We start from the raw sequence: 16,154 nt of genomic DNA, 5'->3' as shown, positions 1-16,154 counted from the left end.
GTTTTTGCTATTTTTAGAGGGATTACTCTTTTTGGAAAAGACCCAGTTTATTTGGTGCAGCTTTTATACTGGGAGGAAAAACATTATTGAAATAATCTTATTTTGATATGCTGATCTGGATAGATGGGAGTCTCTACTGCATTGTTTCAGCAGCATCTGAATGCAGCACTCATTTTGATTGAAAGCTTTGAAATACATTAGAACACTAACTGCTTAAATTTAAATATTAAGTTTTGGCCAATATTTGTAGAATTATGTGTAACAAAAGTAATTGTTGATATGCTGTAATTGTCTGTACCTTTTATCTCCATCAGTACTAAAGCAGTATTTTACAATATCTTAGTAACTAAGGTTAAGATCACCTTCTACGTGCCAAATTAATAAGGCTGAATTTGAGCACTACACAGGAAAATAATTGAGAAAAGTCAATTATCTAGTCTTTGTAGTGATGATTACACAGAGTTTTTTTAATCTAAGAAACTGTAGGAACAAAAGCAATCAACAGTCATTGATTAATGCAAATGGAAAAGCCTACCTTGCAGTGAAAATATTTCTAACTTCATGAAGGCTTCTCAAATCAACATAAAAGTTTAACTTTTGAATTGTAATATAGTCAGAATTTTCAAGGAATTTACTTTCATATTTTTATTTATGTCCAGGAAGTGTCTTTTGGCAAGTTGAATCTCTTCTTGAAACTCATAATTAAATGACAGGGCTGCTTAGCATCAAGCATGAATGGATCTTGTTTGCCTTGACACCCATTCAGTGCACTTCAAATGTCTGGAAAGGTCACAAAACAGCTGTAATATACCAGACAATTCTCAAAGCCCTTCTTTTATTTGTGATAAGTGAATAATGAAGTAAAAAATAAAATTATAAAAAAAGGAAGTACAAAATTCAGTTTTAATTACTGAAGTTTAAAACAGCAGTGAGCAGCTTTTAAGAGATTTAAGAAATATCTACCACTTTTCTTGAGTGAATATGAAGCTTCTTAAATGCCCAGACTACATGCTGGATGTTTATTTTGTCAATTAGCTCCCTATATTACTAAAATAGTTTTCAATAGAAAAAAAATATTTCAGTGTCAAGTTTTAGAATATGAATGTTTTTGTTGTTATTTACCAGATAGAGTCTTAGGGTTTTTTAATTGTTTATGGTTTGATTGCTAATGAACAGCAAATATCAGTATTGTACCAATACACATTATGTGTCCTGTACATATTCCCTTAGTAGGATTTCAAATTCAGTGTCACATAATGCTTAGGGTGCCTAATGCTCATGTTTTCAGTCTCTCTTCAGAGGTAGTTATATCTTCTCTCACTTAATACATGTAGCTAGCTCAGGAAATAATAGTCACTTTTCTAAATTATGATAAACCTTTTTGTTGCATTATATTTTTCTTGCTCCTTCTAGTATTTTGGTGGGGGGGGGGTTAGTTGCATTTGGTACTAAGGTGAGCAGGTGAACTGTTGCTTCTGAACATATTTCCATGTCATCTGTTTTTTTTCTTGTGTTAGGTTCCAGCAGTAATACAGCTCACTGAAATAAGATGTGTAGTAGGATGTGGGCAAGAAAGAGAAAGCCCCAGTTGCTATTTCACCTGTAATGATTCAGAGTGTGCTCTTGTGTGGTTGACTGTGATGTAGAATGAAATATTACATTTCAGTTGGAAGGGACTTATGATGGTCATCTGATCCAACTGGCTATATTGGTACATCTCTTAAGTGATAAAATTTATTAAAATGGAGAGGGATTATAAGCAACTGAATGATATTTGCATTTACACTTCCCTGAATAAAGCTAGAGAAATTTCTCTGAAACTAGTACAAGGAGAAAAATGGGATTCTTGTGCTGAGAAATTTGTTATGATCTTATTCCAGAGTTTCAGTACCAAACTTTGTGTACATTCCAAAGCGTCTTTCTGTTTTGTTCAGGAAACTGAAGGGCACACTTGTTTTTCTGTACTATCTTAAACTCTTGTAAAGGGGTATTTTTTAGATCCTTTGCAGAAATTCAAAAAGTTCTGGGATATAGAAATACTTTTTTTAACCTGAGCTAGAAAGTTATCTTAAAACTTTATGGTTACTTGTTACTTCCTGGAAATCTTGGTAAATTTTAATATGATGGGGTGTTTTTTTCTTTATTTTGGGTTTTCTGTTTTGGGAATTGGTTTGGTTTGGGGGTTGGTTTTTTTACCTTTAAACTCAAGTTCAGGGATTTACAGTTCTGAAAAATTATAACCAAATTTTCCAAAGGTACTCTTCCATTCTCTGGCCCCACGTGCACGTCCTCTTGGTTTTGTTAAGTTCCATGTTTCAAATACCTCTGCAGGCCCTGGCACAGGCAATCAAAGAAGCCAAAGAACAGCACCCTGACATGTCTGTGACGAGAGTGGTGGTGCACAAAGAAACTGAACTTGCTGAGGAAGACGAAGACTAAAATCAAAAATGCTCTCGAGCAAATACTTCAGGTCAGCTTATGCAGATAATTAACACAGGAAAATGTGGCTTCAGTTTGCTGTTCCATTCATGTCTTTGCAGCTGAAAAATATGGGGCATCTTTAATATAAGGATTCCAGAAGGGTGACTTGAAACAGGGGCTAATAGAAGACTTTTAGTATAAGAATTTTTATCTTAGGTCTAATACGACATTAATTTCAGTTGCAAATGTTCCTAAATATGTCTCCCAGTTTTGTCACCATACTCTCACAGCATTTTCTGCGATGTCTGGTCAAGTTGTTATAGTTTGTATTGAAGTGGATTTGGGCTATTTCTGCAAAATATGAAGGATGTGTCACACTTTTCTGTTTACCTGCACAATTATAGCTCTTGCTTAACATCTTGCTTGTTTAGTGGGAAGACTGTGTAGTTTTCAGTAGTGAAAGGACACACTTGGACGTTTCAGATTAGTCAGCTAATCCTTAATCCTAAACACACTGAAATTTTTGGCCTTTTATCATTTTCCCAGGCAAGAAGGTCACTGTATTGGAAAATCAAGTTTTAAAGCCTTTTATCAGTTGAAAAAGCTGTTTGAAGTCATGTTAATTTGTTAGGTTCTCCTTTCTAGGTTGAGGATAAAAAAGGAAAAAAACACAATATGGTTCTCCTTCATGTATTCAATAGAAAGAGCAGGATGAACACTGAATAAATCTGCTCTTGCCCTCATTATAGACTAAAGCCTTAAAGCTCTGTAACCATTTGGGGGTGTAAAGCTTCAGGTTTCCTGTGCTTGTCACGCTGTTGATATGAGACTAGAGCTTCAGGTTTTTTTCAAAATTGATGGTTTTCTTAATGGTAGATCTAGATTCAAGAAAAATATTTTGTTAATGGATAGATGGGTATATCAGTGGGAGAGATTTTTAAGGAAATGTAAAAACCAGTGGTTTAAACCTTCATCAGGAGACCCCTGATTTTTTACTGACCAGCCTCTGTATCTGGCTAGAAGAGCAGTGGTGTTATTGGAGCATCTCAAGGAAAGTTGTCTTAGTACAACTTCAAGCTTTTACTATGCACTTTGATCAATGTTGATGTAGGGGCAGACAAGGTAAAAGAAATATATTTTATATATTTTAGAGAAATGAGAGTAGTCATGATTCTTATTTCCCAGTATTTTATACAATGGTGATTGTGGCCCATGGACAAGAGACTTCTATGTCCTGTGCAGGCAGGCGTTCCCTTAGTATTGAACAAAATTCTTTACCCAAGGAAAGTAGCCATTATAAATTTCAACCTGCAGCTGTAGCAGACTTGAGCACAGCCATGAAGTGCCAGGAATATATGAAAAATGAGACACTGACTAGATTCCAAATTTGGTGGAAGCTACTAGAGGGGAGGGTGTTTTTCACATAATCCTGATAATCCGTCGTGTTAAAAAGATCAAATTTATTGCTGTTCCTGAATTTCCTAAAAGCTGAAGATGGAACTGTTGAGTATCACTTCTGCCATCCAGAAGAGAAAAGATTCAATTATCAGTTGAGAGGATATGAAGTGCATCTATTGAATGCTGTTCCATGGAATATGACTGTTGTCAAGGAATTGGACTCTTCCTGAGCTGTCTGATCACAGATGCATATTTTTAGCTGAAAGACATAGACTAAAGCTTTAGTTTATTTAATCTACCCACAAGTGTCTCTTTTCTTAACAAGTGGGTAGTAGTGAGAGTGCCTGTGTGTGGATGAGGAAGGGGAGAGCTAATACCCATTGCCAGATGTTGACAGGGATATGGTCAGTTAAGAGACTGCTTGTGGCAGGGGGGGTGTTGGTTCAAGAGCTTTTCACATCTGCTTGCAGAACTCTTGGGTCTCATCACTGTACACATAACCCTCCTGAGAGTTTGTCCTGAGCTCCTGCTGTGTGCAGCAGAGAGCAGCAATGTTGAGTGCCATGGAGAATGAGGATGCGAGTAGGATGGCCTGCCCTCTGCTTGCAGACAGGAATTTTATCCAGCTTCTCTGTCAAAGTGGTTCCAATTCCCTTCCTGACCTCATACAGATTGTGCTAGAACTGCAATGTTTGTTTTGGTCATGTGTGTTCAGACAGTATTTTCTGGCTAGTTTTTCCTCTGAGCTTCTCAGCATGTGAATTTACATAACTTTTCAGGACGTAAAACGCAGTAGAACTGAGTTTGGGCTGCCTCCAGAAAATTTCTTCACATTTGGTCAGATTATTTTGTGTTTGAAAAAGAAATTAATATTTTTTTCATAAATGTACAAACCAGGAGAAAACGTGGGTCACATTCTGAAGTGCTAGATGAGCACTGACCTGGATATTCATGTTTTAGCACTAATACTTTTTAAAATTATTTTCACATTAGATAATGCTAGAAACCAAAAATAACACTGGAGGTGGGGTTGCTTGTGAGGGAGAGTTGGGGAAAAGCACCAAAAATAAGAAGCACTGCACAAACGTCTGTTTTTTCATTGTACCTTTATTTCAGCATTCAGTTGGGTTTGTTTCATGCCTTTGTTGCTTAGTGACACTGAGAATGAGTATAACATGTATGCTCCAGTTTGGGTTTAAAAGCACAGGGGAGGACAGGGAACTATACTGAACTGTGAGATAGGGGGGTTGATGAGTCCCCACATCACATAAATGTTCTAGAGGGCTTGGAGAAATGCGCATCAGTTTTGTGAGGGCTGTTAGAAGTAAGGAGAATGCCTGTGCTTTGGGTGATTTCATTGGTCCCTTGGTACACAGCAACATTAAACATGCACACTCAAACCACCCCTTGCATATTTTCAGCACTTCCATCACAGGATCTAAGGTAGAAAGATACACTGAGACAGCAGAACAGATGGTTTGGATTTGCAGGGTTTTACTAGACTGTGTGCTACCATCACGTTTTGAATTCATTATTAATCAGTGTGAATTTAAAGGTCTTGCAAGCAGGGATTGCCTCTTCTCTTACATGGGTGTAGAATGTGGCAGGTTCTTCATGCTACCTTAATCTTCAATCAGTGTTCAACACAATATACCCATAGAAGTAATTACATCTTTTGAGAGGGGACTGGATCATGGGAGGAAAAAATCACTTTGGCAGGTTTGCACTATGTTTCTACATTAGTGACCAGCTGCAAAGTTGATTCTGTTCCTTCATCAAATATTTAACTACTTTGTAAAAATTTTATTGGGGGAAAAAAGCATTCAAAGAATTCCTTCCATTGTCTGAGGGGCTTTTTTTTTTTTTTTTTTTTTGCATTTTTGAGAAACATAGACCTTGTGGAATGGTTGTTTGCAAAGGACTGGAGTGTGTCAGTTGTTCTTGTCTGAGTTTGTCAATTGCTTTACAGGTTCCTGGTCTTCAGTGCTTGTGACAGAATAAAAAATGACATTTCTCCATGCTACTTTTGTGTCAGACCTGGAGACTTGTTTGATGCCTTTCAGCTAAACTTTAGGGGGAAAATTTAGTCATCTAAACAAAAGAAAGCCCCCTGAAGTGCCTTGACTATCTGTCAAGAGCCTTTTGCTCTCCTGTGCTAAGGCAATGGAGTCATGCAATGAATTTTGCATAGTTGTTTCTGAGGCAACGAAAGCTCTGATGACTACAGCAGAATTCTTGGTGTAGACTTGTTTTCTCTAATAAAAGTAAAAGACACTGCATTCTGATTCTGAAGGATTACTGAATTGAACAAGTACCTTCCTTTTTTGTTTATATTCTAGGTTGTGAATTAAAATTTTCAGTAAACTGTTAAGGGGTTGCAATTAAAATAACATGAGAATTTTGGGAAGAGAAGAAATGCTCTAAAGCAAGATGAGTACTTGGAAAAAACGTATTACTGTATGCCTAATGACTGAAGGGGGTTTTGGTCAATGCAACATTTTTTTAATTAAATAACCTTCCTTTCTTGTAAAAAAAACCCAAGAACCCTGCATTGAGAAAGTTACTTTCTGATTCTGATGTGACACTGACATAGTATTGGTTAAAACTGCTTATGTAACCTTCCATATCATTTTTTCTTCCAGAAATATAAATGTCACTGACCACGAAGAACTGTAGTCATTCCAAGTCATCATGACTCCACTGAATCCACCAGGCCTAGCAACAATGACCAGATGTTCACAACTTAAATGCCAATACCAAACTCCTTTTAACATCTTTGGTCTATATTCCCTTACAGTCTTTCTTGTTTATTTTTGTAACCACTTCTTAACAATCTTAGAGTTTTGGGGTTTTTTTAATGAAGTTCTAGAGGGTATGATCTTCTTTTGCACAAATACTTGTATTTTTGAAACTGATTCTTAATTATATGAAAGTGAACAAAAGAAGTCTGGAAATCATTGTTCACTGGAGTAGGTGATAATTGTGCAGGAAGGAGGATCTTTACTAATTTAGATATAGTTTTTTCAGATATTTCAAGTGAAATCTCTTACTGGAGTAATTTACAGATTTTTTTTCAGATTATTCAGGTAAATATATGATATCACATAATGAAGTTTTTTATAAAAATAAAACATTTGCTAAAATTTGAAAAAATATATTTCTTTGGATAAATTTTATACTGGTATCTCTGTAACTCTTTCTTTTCCAAGGTTCTCCTCTCTGTGGAGCAGAGATGGTGTGGCAGTCTGTAGAGGAGAAGGAGTTGCAGACAGATTTCTTCTGACTGAGCACTGTGTTCTTTTTGCACTTTGGTGCCAATGCTCAACTTTTTGCAGACTTTTTGCTGTCTGCAGCATTCCAGATAAGGAAAGAAGGAAGAACAAAATATCTTTCTCTTTTTCCAACAAGAGATGATCTAGGCAGCTTAAAACCGTAGTGCTTTTTTTTTCTTACCGTGTCCCAATTTCAGTACTTCCATTGTTTGGATACATGTGTAGAATGCTCGCTTGCTATTAAACCTCAGTGTGTCTCCATGTTAGAACTGACATTTCTGTTACAGAGAAGGTATATGTTTCACATGCTTCCTCTAATGGTTAATGCAGGTTTTTAGGCTACTGAATAAAAGATCAATAAGATGAATAAGATGAACTCCACTCATAAAGTAGTACGAGAGTACCATCAGTTGAGACTGCCATGGCAAAAACCTGTTAATTATATTGGGGTTTATTTTTAATTTGTTCTTGCTAGGGGGTTGTTTGTTTGGGGTTTTTTTTGCTGTTGACTCTGTGTATAGTTAAAATGCCAAATTAGATTTATAGTAGCTTAAAGTTGTATTAAGTGATATTTTGCTTTCTGTAATTCTGTTATAAAATAAAGTTGTTTATTCTCTGTATGGCTTTTGGCACTCAGACATAAGCTGGGAGGATATTTGAAGTGAGCAGATTACTTCTGAGAGCTGCAATTTTAGAGGTCACAGAGCCTTAAAAAACAGAGATTAGTGCAAGTGGTCTGCAGGGCTGCCAGAATGGTGGCACAATTGCCCGGTACTTAAGTACCAGTGTTTTTTAAACATTTTCCAATAAACTCCTGATTTTTGTAGTTAAAAGAAGAATCTTCAGCTGCCTAAAGAGAGGAGATTTGAACATCACACTGGAGGTTGAAATGCCCCCCAGTCCACAAGTGGTTCTACTGAGTTCATTGAGTTGGCATCTACTGTGGTTTTCAGATAACAAAACAAATCATACAACTTGTGACTACATTCTCCTTCACTTCTGAGCAGTGTATTTTTGGTGCTATTCTCAGTTTAGACGGCTGCCATCTGTCAGCACACTTGTGTGACAGAAGTTCTCGTTGGCTTTGGCTCTGCGTCGTTTGGATAACGTATGACAACAGTAACAGAGATGGTAATTTCTGTTCATCTGTAGGCATTCTCAACTGCATCCACATTACCTGGGGAATTAGCAGGTAGCAGTCTTACCTGCTTTCCTTCAAAACCAGAGAAATTCTGCTTTTCAAAAAGGGAGAGAGAGCCCCATCCACCCTGATAACACTGACACAATGCTGCGTGAGTAGGGAGGTTGTCAAAGAAGTGGCTAGTTTGGGATATGTAAATGTAGGTCAAAATGGACACACATGCATTTAGAAGGATGTCTCAGTGGATTTTTCCTACAAAAGTGTAAGAAAAAGCTATATAAAAATCTTTAAGGTATTTTTGATATGGTGCAGCATTAGTTGCAGATCTCATTTGGTGGGTGGACAGCATGTTGCTTGAATTCATTGATTTTGGATTGGTCTGATTAGTTAGATCAATATTGGTTTAATTGCACTTGTATTTAATCCTTAAAGCTGCAAATATAATATTCTTGAAACAATATTATTTTCACTGATATATGTCTTTCTTCAAATACTAAATGGACCTTTTGTCAGTGAAAAGTTAATAGTATTTTCAGGTCAGCATAGCTTGTGCATAGCTGTCACTTGCATTGATTAAATATGTACTAATTAAAGAGCCATTGTCATGCGGAAAAACCTAAGCCCTAAGTGTGATCAGTCATAAAAATAGTCAAGGTTTACAGATTCAGGTTGTATGTAATTATTCAAATTATCTGGAATATTGTGCAATTCTGAAGTCTCATTGTTACCTTTTTATATATAATATACCTACAGCAAAAACTACAACGTGCAAAAAAAGAAATTGTTCTCAAGGCACTTCAAAAACCAGCTTTATAATACATGGGCAATTTCAAATACAATTATAGCAATTAATTCTGCTTAATTACTTAAAGTGAGTCATGTGGGTCTTTCAAAAAAAACACTTAATACATCTTCATTTTTAATAATGGTAGCCTCAGGGTTCATAATAAATGTTGTACTCATTCTACAGATCATTTCTCAGATAAAGCTTTTGTAAATAGCCGGTATGCAACTCCAATGAAAAACTTTAAACAAAAGGTTTATTGCTCAAAGCAATGAGGAACTATAATACAAAGTGTTTCTTGAAGTATTCTTCTATTTGACAGTCCAGCTGAATAGTAACTTTTAATTGGGCCACAGAAGACATCAAACAGATGGAATAAAATATTGACTACACCTCTGGAAGATTTGAAACTTTTGATTTTCAGGCTGCTCAGTTGTTTGGGGCTTTCATGCTGCACTTGGAAAAAGATAGAGCAGTAATATTAATACAAATTGCAAGCATTGGAAATGCTGTGATAATTCCTGTAGTGTTAAAATATTCTGTTTGGTTTGAGGCAAATCCTACCAGAGTTTTTGAAGGTAAGTCTATATGAATGTCTGCTGGGCCAGGCTAAGTGACTAGCTCTCCCAGATCTGTGTCTCTGAGGCTACTGGTATTTGCCTTGGGGTGTGTGTAGCTATGATTGCTATATTAGAAAGTAGCACTTTCCCAAATATTCTTCCAGCCTCGAGCAATTTTTGAATACTTGCTGGTGTATCAGTCTTTATCAGTATTTCTCTGCCTTTGGATTTTTAGCTAATTGCTTTTAAAAAATTTCCTCTAGCAGGCATTTTAACCCATTCTGTGTCTCTTAAGGAAAAAAAGAACCAAAAGCACTTTTTGTTTCTTTTCAACCTGCCCCTGCTCTAGCATCCTTGGACAGCATCACTGCAGAGTTTGGAACAGACACCTATCAATCACTCTCTTCAGTCATTCCCCAGCCAAAAGTGCTTTCTCAATGCTTTGTCACTTTACCATCTCTCTCAGTACCTTTCCAGCTTAAATGTTGAGACCTGAAATTGTGTTCTGGGAAGCGAAAGGGGAGCAGTCACAGGCAGGAAGGTTTTAAACATGCTTACTGGTTGTGGGTGGAGTAGAGTCTAACTTCACATTATTGCTAGAGACAGGAAGAGAGAGGACTCTTCAGTGACAGCAGTAATTGAAGATAAGTTATTTCCTTGCAATTACTCTCCATATATGTTTGGAGAGTGCTTGTACAGTTTATCTAGACAAAGATGTTGTTCTGTGGTGTTACTTAAATACGTATTTTCTTGTTTTGAAGGAGTTGTATGGTGTGTTTTATGCTGGTAGTATGAAAACATATTTCTTGACACTATTCAGTAATGGAACGGAAAACAACAAGGCCTGAGAATTTTCATTGCATGTTGCTAAGTCGTGAATGTCAGATCCTCCTACATGTTAGCAGTTACAGCTCAATAAGCAGTTCTGTCAAAGGCACAGAGTCTATGGACAGTGTTGTCTTTGGTATCCATACCACTATTTTGCAATGAAGTGCTGTTCAAGAGTGTTACCACTTCTTGACATTTCAAATCTCCCCATTCTCAGGCACACTGTGGAATTAACAAAATCAATTTTCATTCTGTATTTTTTACATGTGGTCCTGGCCAGTCTTTTCTTGGGCAGTGAGAGAGTGAGTGTTTGGGATTCTGTGTGTTAGAATTCCTTTTGCATCTGATCAACATCCCAGATCACTGCTTTAAGAAGGCAGTGTCCTCCTTAAATGTAGAAAGTAAATTCTTTGCAGCAGCTGTCTCAACTTCCTTGCAAAAGATTGTTTCCATTTCCAAACAATTGCCTCTTCACCTGTGCAATGTATTCTGTGTTATTTGCACAGATATAAACCAGTGTGATGAATTATCTTTTTTAATTTGGCAAGTATTAAAATGGGGGAGAGTGTGTAAGGGTACTTGCTGTCTAAATTCTTTTTTTCTCTGCAGACTTTGATAAATTACAGTGTTTTTTAAACCTGTGGTCATGGTCCTATTAAGTATTTCTATAAAATTATTCCAAGGAGTTCTTAAAGTCTATGAGAACTGAAACTCTGCAAAATCGTACATAATCTTAGAAAAGGCATTATCCACTCTCACAGAATGAGTAATGATAAATAGCTTTTTTGAAAGGTAATTGCAGACAGCAACCATTAGAAGACAAAGACAGTGAACACTGAGGACAGTAATGACAGTCACTTCTCATTCCTTGCCAGTTTGGGTTTAAACTTGAGAGTCAGAATCAGAGAAGCCAACAGCCAGTAGTACTTGCAAACTGTTTGAGTTGCATTGTTGTGGGCCATCAGCCACAGGCAATCTGAGATGCCCTTAAAACTGTGCATCTATGGCTACAGGGCAGCAGGAAGGAAGTTTTTTTTTTTTTTTAAATGCATGTCAATTCACTCACAAAAAACATAATCCCATGCTTCTGCAGTTTATTTGCAAAAGTCATCCATTTGATTTGTCCTTAAAGGAGAGTAATAGCTGTTTTACAGACTACTAACTAAATCTTTCCATGGTTTCAAAATTCAGCATTTTTGGTCAGCAGTGAGAAATCCTTTTGTTTCTTGCTACTGTTACATTTTGCTTCCAAATTCTGTGGAAAGAATACTTTACAAAACCCACAGTCTTTCCTGAAGTGTACAAGCTAATAAATGTCACTTCCCCTTCAAAACCCTTTTCAATTTCCCAGATGTTGGTGCTTGATATCAGCTTGTTACTTATGCATCTCGATTTCATAAGGCTGCCTGCCTTGGATGTGCCAGCTCAGCTCTCTCAGGAGCTTGTTGTATCCTTTCTCCTTGGTAGGCCAGGGAGGGGCTGGTGAGCAGGGCTCTGTCCCTGCCCCCAAATCCTGGGCCACACAAGGGAACCAAGGCAGTTCATTGCAGGAGGCCTCTGGTCTCTGCTGGGCTGCTCAAAGTGCCGCTTGCAAGGACTCTGAATAGCAGCAGCTGTTACATTAGGATGACACAGCACTGGCTTCTCCTCTCCAGTTTTGTTTTCACGTGTGGTATTTATTTACAGCTGGTTATTGTTAAGTTTGCAGGGCTGAGTACTGGGTTTAAGCTTGCTTCCTGAGACATGAAGCTCCCTTAAATGTCCTTGAGTTCCTGTATCTGTTCGCTTTTTGTCCGGGTCTCCTGGGCTTCTTCCACCGGCCACGGTGATTCATGAAGGCATTCCTAGAATCTTGTGCCATGGCAATTTCCTCCTCAACTGAAAAATAATCCAAACAACACAAAAATTCCATAAGAATATGCTGATTTCTTATGGTGAGTTTTTATAAAGAAAAAGAGCTGGCTTATATTAATAAGAACTAATCTTGCTAAGGTGAAGGTGTCTAACGTGTACACTGTTATTAGTTGGTCCATGATCCTAGAGGAAAATCTGAGTGTAAGTCTGGGGCTGTTACTATACCCAGTGAAGCACTAGCAGGAACTATTGACATGAGCAGAAATGCTCTGTTTTCATTTGCCTCCACAGCTTTCAATCAGAATAAAACCCTTAAACAACAGCAAAGAGCATAGTTAGTTTACACTAGCAATTCACGTTCTGCTTTACACAACTGTGCTGTGAGAACCTTGATCTGGCCTGATCCTCCTGATGCTGCCTGTGGTACAGACAGAGCAGAAAAATGCTTGCTGCCCACATAACTGGACATCTTCAGAACATGACCATGCTGTTGGAGGTTTGGAGATTATTTGAAGAAGGATGGAGAAACAAAAAAATTAAAACCCCATAAAATACTTGTCATTGCTAATTTTGCAGAAGGAATGTGGGCTGTTTTTGTTAGATGATTTGGTTTTATTTATAAGGTATTTATATATTGATATATTTATGCAGAGCTTCTCTCTCACTGCACAGAGAAAAATTAAATGCTTATTTAACAATGAAGCAAGTCAGCCTTGATTTTAGTAATAAAAATTTCTCTCCTTTTTTTCTTTTTTTTTTTTTTTCTTTTTTTTCAGTAGAAGAGATCTAGGAAAATGGACAGCTGAAACCTGCAGAATTTCTGTTGTTTTGTAGGATAGATAGCATTTGAAGGAGTCTGTTCTCAGGCTTATCTATTTCTCTCACCTCATGGTCTTAAGCTAAAGTTGGCTCCACTTGCTTGTACAGGGAGAGCTGCTCAGGATGTTTTGTGTAAGTTGGCTGGAGGCCAAAACAGTAGGTTGGTTCTGACAGTCTCAGCTCAAGAAAAAGATCTTGGAGACAGAGCTGGGAATGCAATGCCTGAAGTATTACACAGACAGGAATTCATCTCACATCCTCTTGAGAATCCCAGCCAGAACACCTGTGATCTGCAAACTAAAGTGTCTCCTTTCCTGAGGCATTGAAAAGCCAGATGATTCCCTTCAAGCATCCTTCTTGGTTTTGAAAGAGAGAAGCACAGCAGCAATATTCCTTTGGCAAATTAGTCTGCCAACTACCTCATTCACCTCTCTCTTACACCCTTGATTACTAATCTCAGAAAATTTACAAAACCATTGCTTGCTTAAACTCATTACAAATCCAAGGCTAAATTTTCTGTGCTGTAAGAGAAGCAGAACTAAACATCTGGTGCTGTAGATTATTTACAGACCTGCAGAAAGTGTGTCTAACGAGGATATGAGTGCTGTAGAAAAAGGCAAGACAGTCTGTTTCAGCAGTTGGTCATGCATCACGAATGCAAATGTCAGTGGATTTTTTTTTCAGATGGGTTCATCTGGCTTAATGAAAGTATTGTCTGAGCCCCAGCAAAATACCTGAAGTGATGGCATCAGTAGCCCACCTGCTTTTCCTGGCTTGCTTCATCCTAGCTGGAATAGAAAAGTGAGAGCATCACCAGGTAACAGGGAGTTCAGTAGCCGCTCAGTATTATTTCATAATAACTGTCTGACTTTATATGAGCACAGAGCTCATATAATTTACTGAAAGGGAAAATATTTTATCTGCTTTTATCTGAAGTCAAATGTAATAATGTCACTTCATTTCAACCACTTTCAAGTAAGAAAACTAATCTCCTGTTACTTAGCCTTCCTATTTCCTCACAGATACTGAATTGCACAATGTTTTGGCATTGCACTGTTTATTGTTGTTGTTTTATTAGCATGTGAAAAACCACTAGCACCTTGCTCTAAGAATAAACTATAACCCAAGGCAGGGCTGGGTTAGACATGTGGAGCAGGCTTCCCTTGCAGATTAATTCAGCATCTGAAAGTACATCTTGAACAGGAAATGTTCGAGTTTTTGCAGCCTGAAGGTAGCTTGAGGTCTGTGCTCGTATGCAAACACCTTTCCTCTGTTAAAGCCTGCCTGGACACTTGCACAAAACAGGAAGATCGTTTATTTTACATTTCTGGCTGTACATGAACTTTCTTATATTAAGTGGCCAAATTTTCATGATAGAGTAAAATCTGAGTGCACTTATTACAGTGTTTGTCTTGTGAGATTTCTAAGTGAGATTTCTGTCCTGGCCTGGCACTGGTGGGTAAATCCTTCTCCTGCTGGGCTGGTGCACTGCAGGCCAGCTCGGTGAGAGGCCTCAGGAGATCTGCAGAGCCCTGTGGACAGGACTGGCCTGTCTGCCCCAGCCTGCTCTGCCAGAGCTGAAACCTGCGGTGGGAGAAGCATTGTGAAACATTGTCCCAGGCATGGTTCTCACCAAGCTGTATCAAGAGGCAATCTGCAGTTTACAGAGAAAACCTGGGCTGTCCTCTTAGCTCTCCTGACACTCCATATAGATAAAATGATCAAAAGACAGAGAATCTGAGGAACAAGATTAGGCCAGTGGCAGCAAGAGTGCTTTCAAAGAGCTGCAGGAAAGAATGGTTGAGGCCTCGGGTTTGAATGTGCCCCAAGGCTGGCTTTGGCAGCTGGAACTCTAAAGCAAGAGCATGTGTGGATCTGCTGCTGCAGCTGGGACCCGAATCTGGAGGGCATGATCATCCCATCGAGACTGGATGGTCTGAGGTACAGGATGTTCCTGTCTAAAAGAAACTCCCCACACTTGGGCCCAGTGAGCGGCCTTAATTCTCAGTACACAGATGTGTTACAGTCACTGCACATTTGCATTGGGATCAGGGTTTTGGTTTTGTTTTACTCAGAAGATGGATTTTTGAAGTGAGTTTAAGCTGATTTAAAAATAGAAAAGGCAGCATGGCAAATGTGCTCTTAGGTACAAAATAAGAGCAAATACAAACTTTTGAAAGAACATAGATACATTCTCAAAGCCGAATTACTTATAGGATGTAACTGCTGCTACCTGTCTCACTGAAGACTTGCACAGTGTAAGCACAGAAGAAAATGATCTGTACATTAACTGCCTTTTTTGTTGTTCTGGTTGCCCCTTCTATAGTGTAAAACAGTAAAATATCCTATAGTGTAATATAGTATATAAAACTATGGCATTTTAAATGAGGGTCAATTCAAGTTGTAAACAAATACTTTGTGTTTTTCAAACAGGAAATGGTCTAAAATACAACTTTATAAAATTGTTTCTGATCATAGTTGTCTTCAGTTTAGTTAATGGTACAAGCCTAAGTTGCCTATTGAATTAGAGAAGGTTTGTCTCCCTCCCGGTCTTTGTCCCCAAGTCTTGACTCACCTTCTCTTAGTTTGATCCTGAAGTAGACAATTAGCAGCAGCAGGAGCAAAGTCACGGGCATAAAGATCCCAGCAAAGAGAACAGGACCAGGCAGCTCCCTCACAAACACTGACAGTACGTAACCCACACTCATTTTCCTCTCTGGAAACCGTGCCAAGCCAGATCCTTAAGGTCTCCAAGTCTAGACCTTATTTATTCTGCTTTCTTCCTTTTTCCCCTGATGGACATTCTGCCCTTTGCTCAGGTCATTATCTCTTTTTGGACTTTGGTTTGTTTGTCTAGGTCTGTGATTCCAGAAGTACTGGAGTTCACTCACAAAGTTATTCAACAACAAAGTTTCAAAGTGTGTGCTGAAGTAATGCAGGGCTTTGAAACCTTTGGATGTTGGGCTGGGCAGGGCTCAATATGTGAGGCTGCTCCTGCCTTTGGAGCAGTGTGGGTTCTGTCATCTGCTAACACTGTCCAGGCCATTCTGAATAATAAGCACCTTCTTCCTAGATAT

The 16,154-nt window shown here is 38.1% G+C and overlaps 2 protein-coding genes across 22 annotated transcripts in view; one reads left to right on the top strand and one right to left on the bottom strand.

Annotated features, from left to right (window-relative positions):
• Positions 1-7,711, top strand: part of EPB41L2 (erythrocyte membrane protein band 4.1 like 2) — a 137,623-nt gene extending 129,912 nt beyond the window's left edge. For all 21 annotated transcript variants that reach the window (XM_064708060.1, XM_064708061.1, XM_064708080.1 and 18 more), the window contains 2 exons: positions 2,332-2,470; positions 6,462-7,711. In XM_064708060.1, the coding sequence (XP_064564130.1) occupies positions 2,332-2,439 (108 nt within the window). In that variant the 3' untranslated portion in view covers positions 2,440-2,470; positions 6,462-7,711. The remainder of the gene's footprint in view (positions 1-2,331; positions 2,471-6,461) is intronic.
• A 4,416-nt stretch (positions 7,712-12,127) lies between these two features.
• Positions 12,128-15,846, bottom strand: SMLR1 (small leucine rich protein 1). The gene is made up of 2 exons (XM_064707178.1): positions 15,653-15,846; positions 12,128-12,282 (listed from the first exon to the last, which is right to left on the bottom strand). The coding sequence occupies exons 1-2, from the start codon at positions 15,783-15,785 to the stop codon at positions 12,128-12,130; spliced, it is 288 nt and encodes a 95-aa protein (XP_064563248.1). The 5' UTR covers positions 15,786-15,846.
• Between the last annotated feature and the right edge of the window lie 308 nt (positions 15,847-16,154).

The sequence above is a fragment of the Zonotrichia leucophrys genome, chromosome 3, assembly GCF_028769735.1.
Source record: "Zonotrichia leucophrys gambelii isolate GWCS_2022_RI chromosome 3, RI_Zleu_2.0, whole genome shotgun sequence".
Classification (NCBI taxonomy): domain Eukaryota; kingdom Metazoa; phylum Chordata; class Aves; order Passeriformes; family Passerellidae; genus Zonotrichia; species Zonotrichia leucophrys.
Note: the sequence above shows the minus strand (reverse complement) of the source record. Positions and strands in the feature narration are given on the sequence as shown.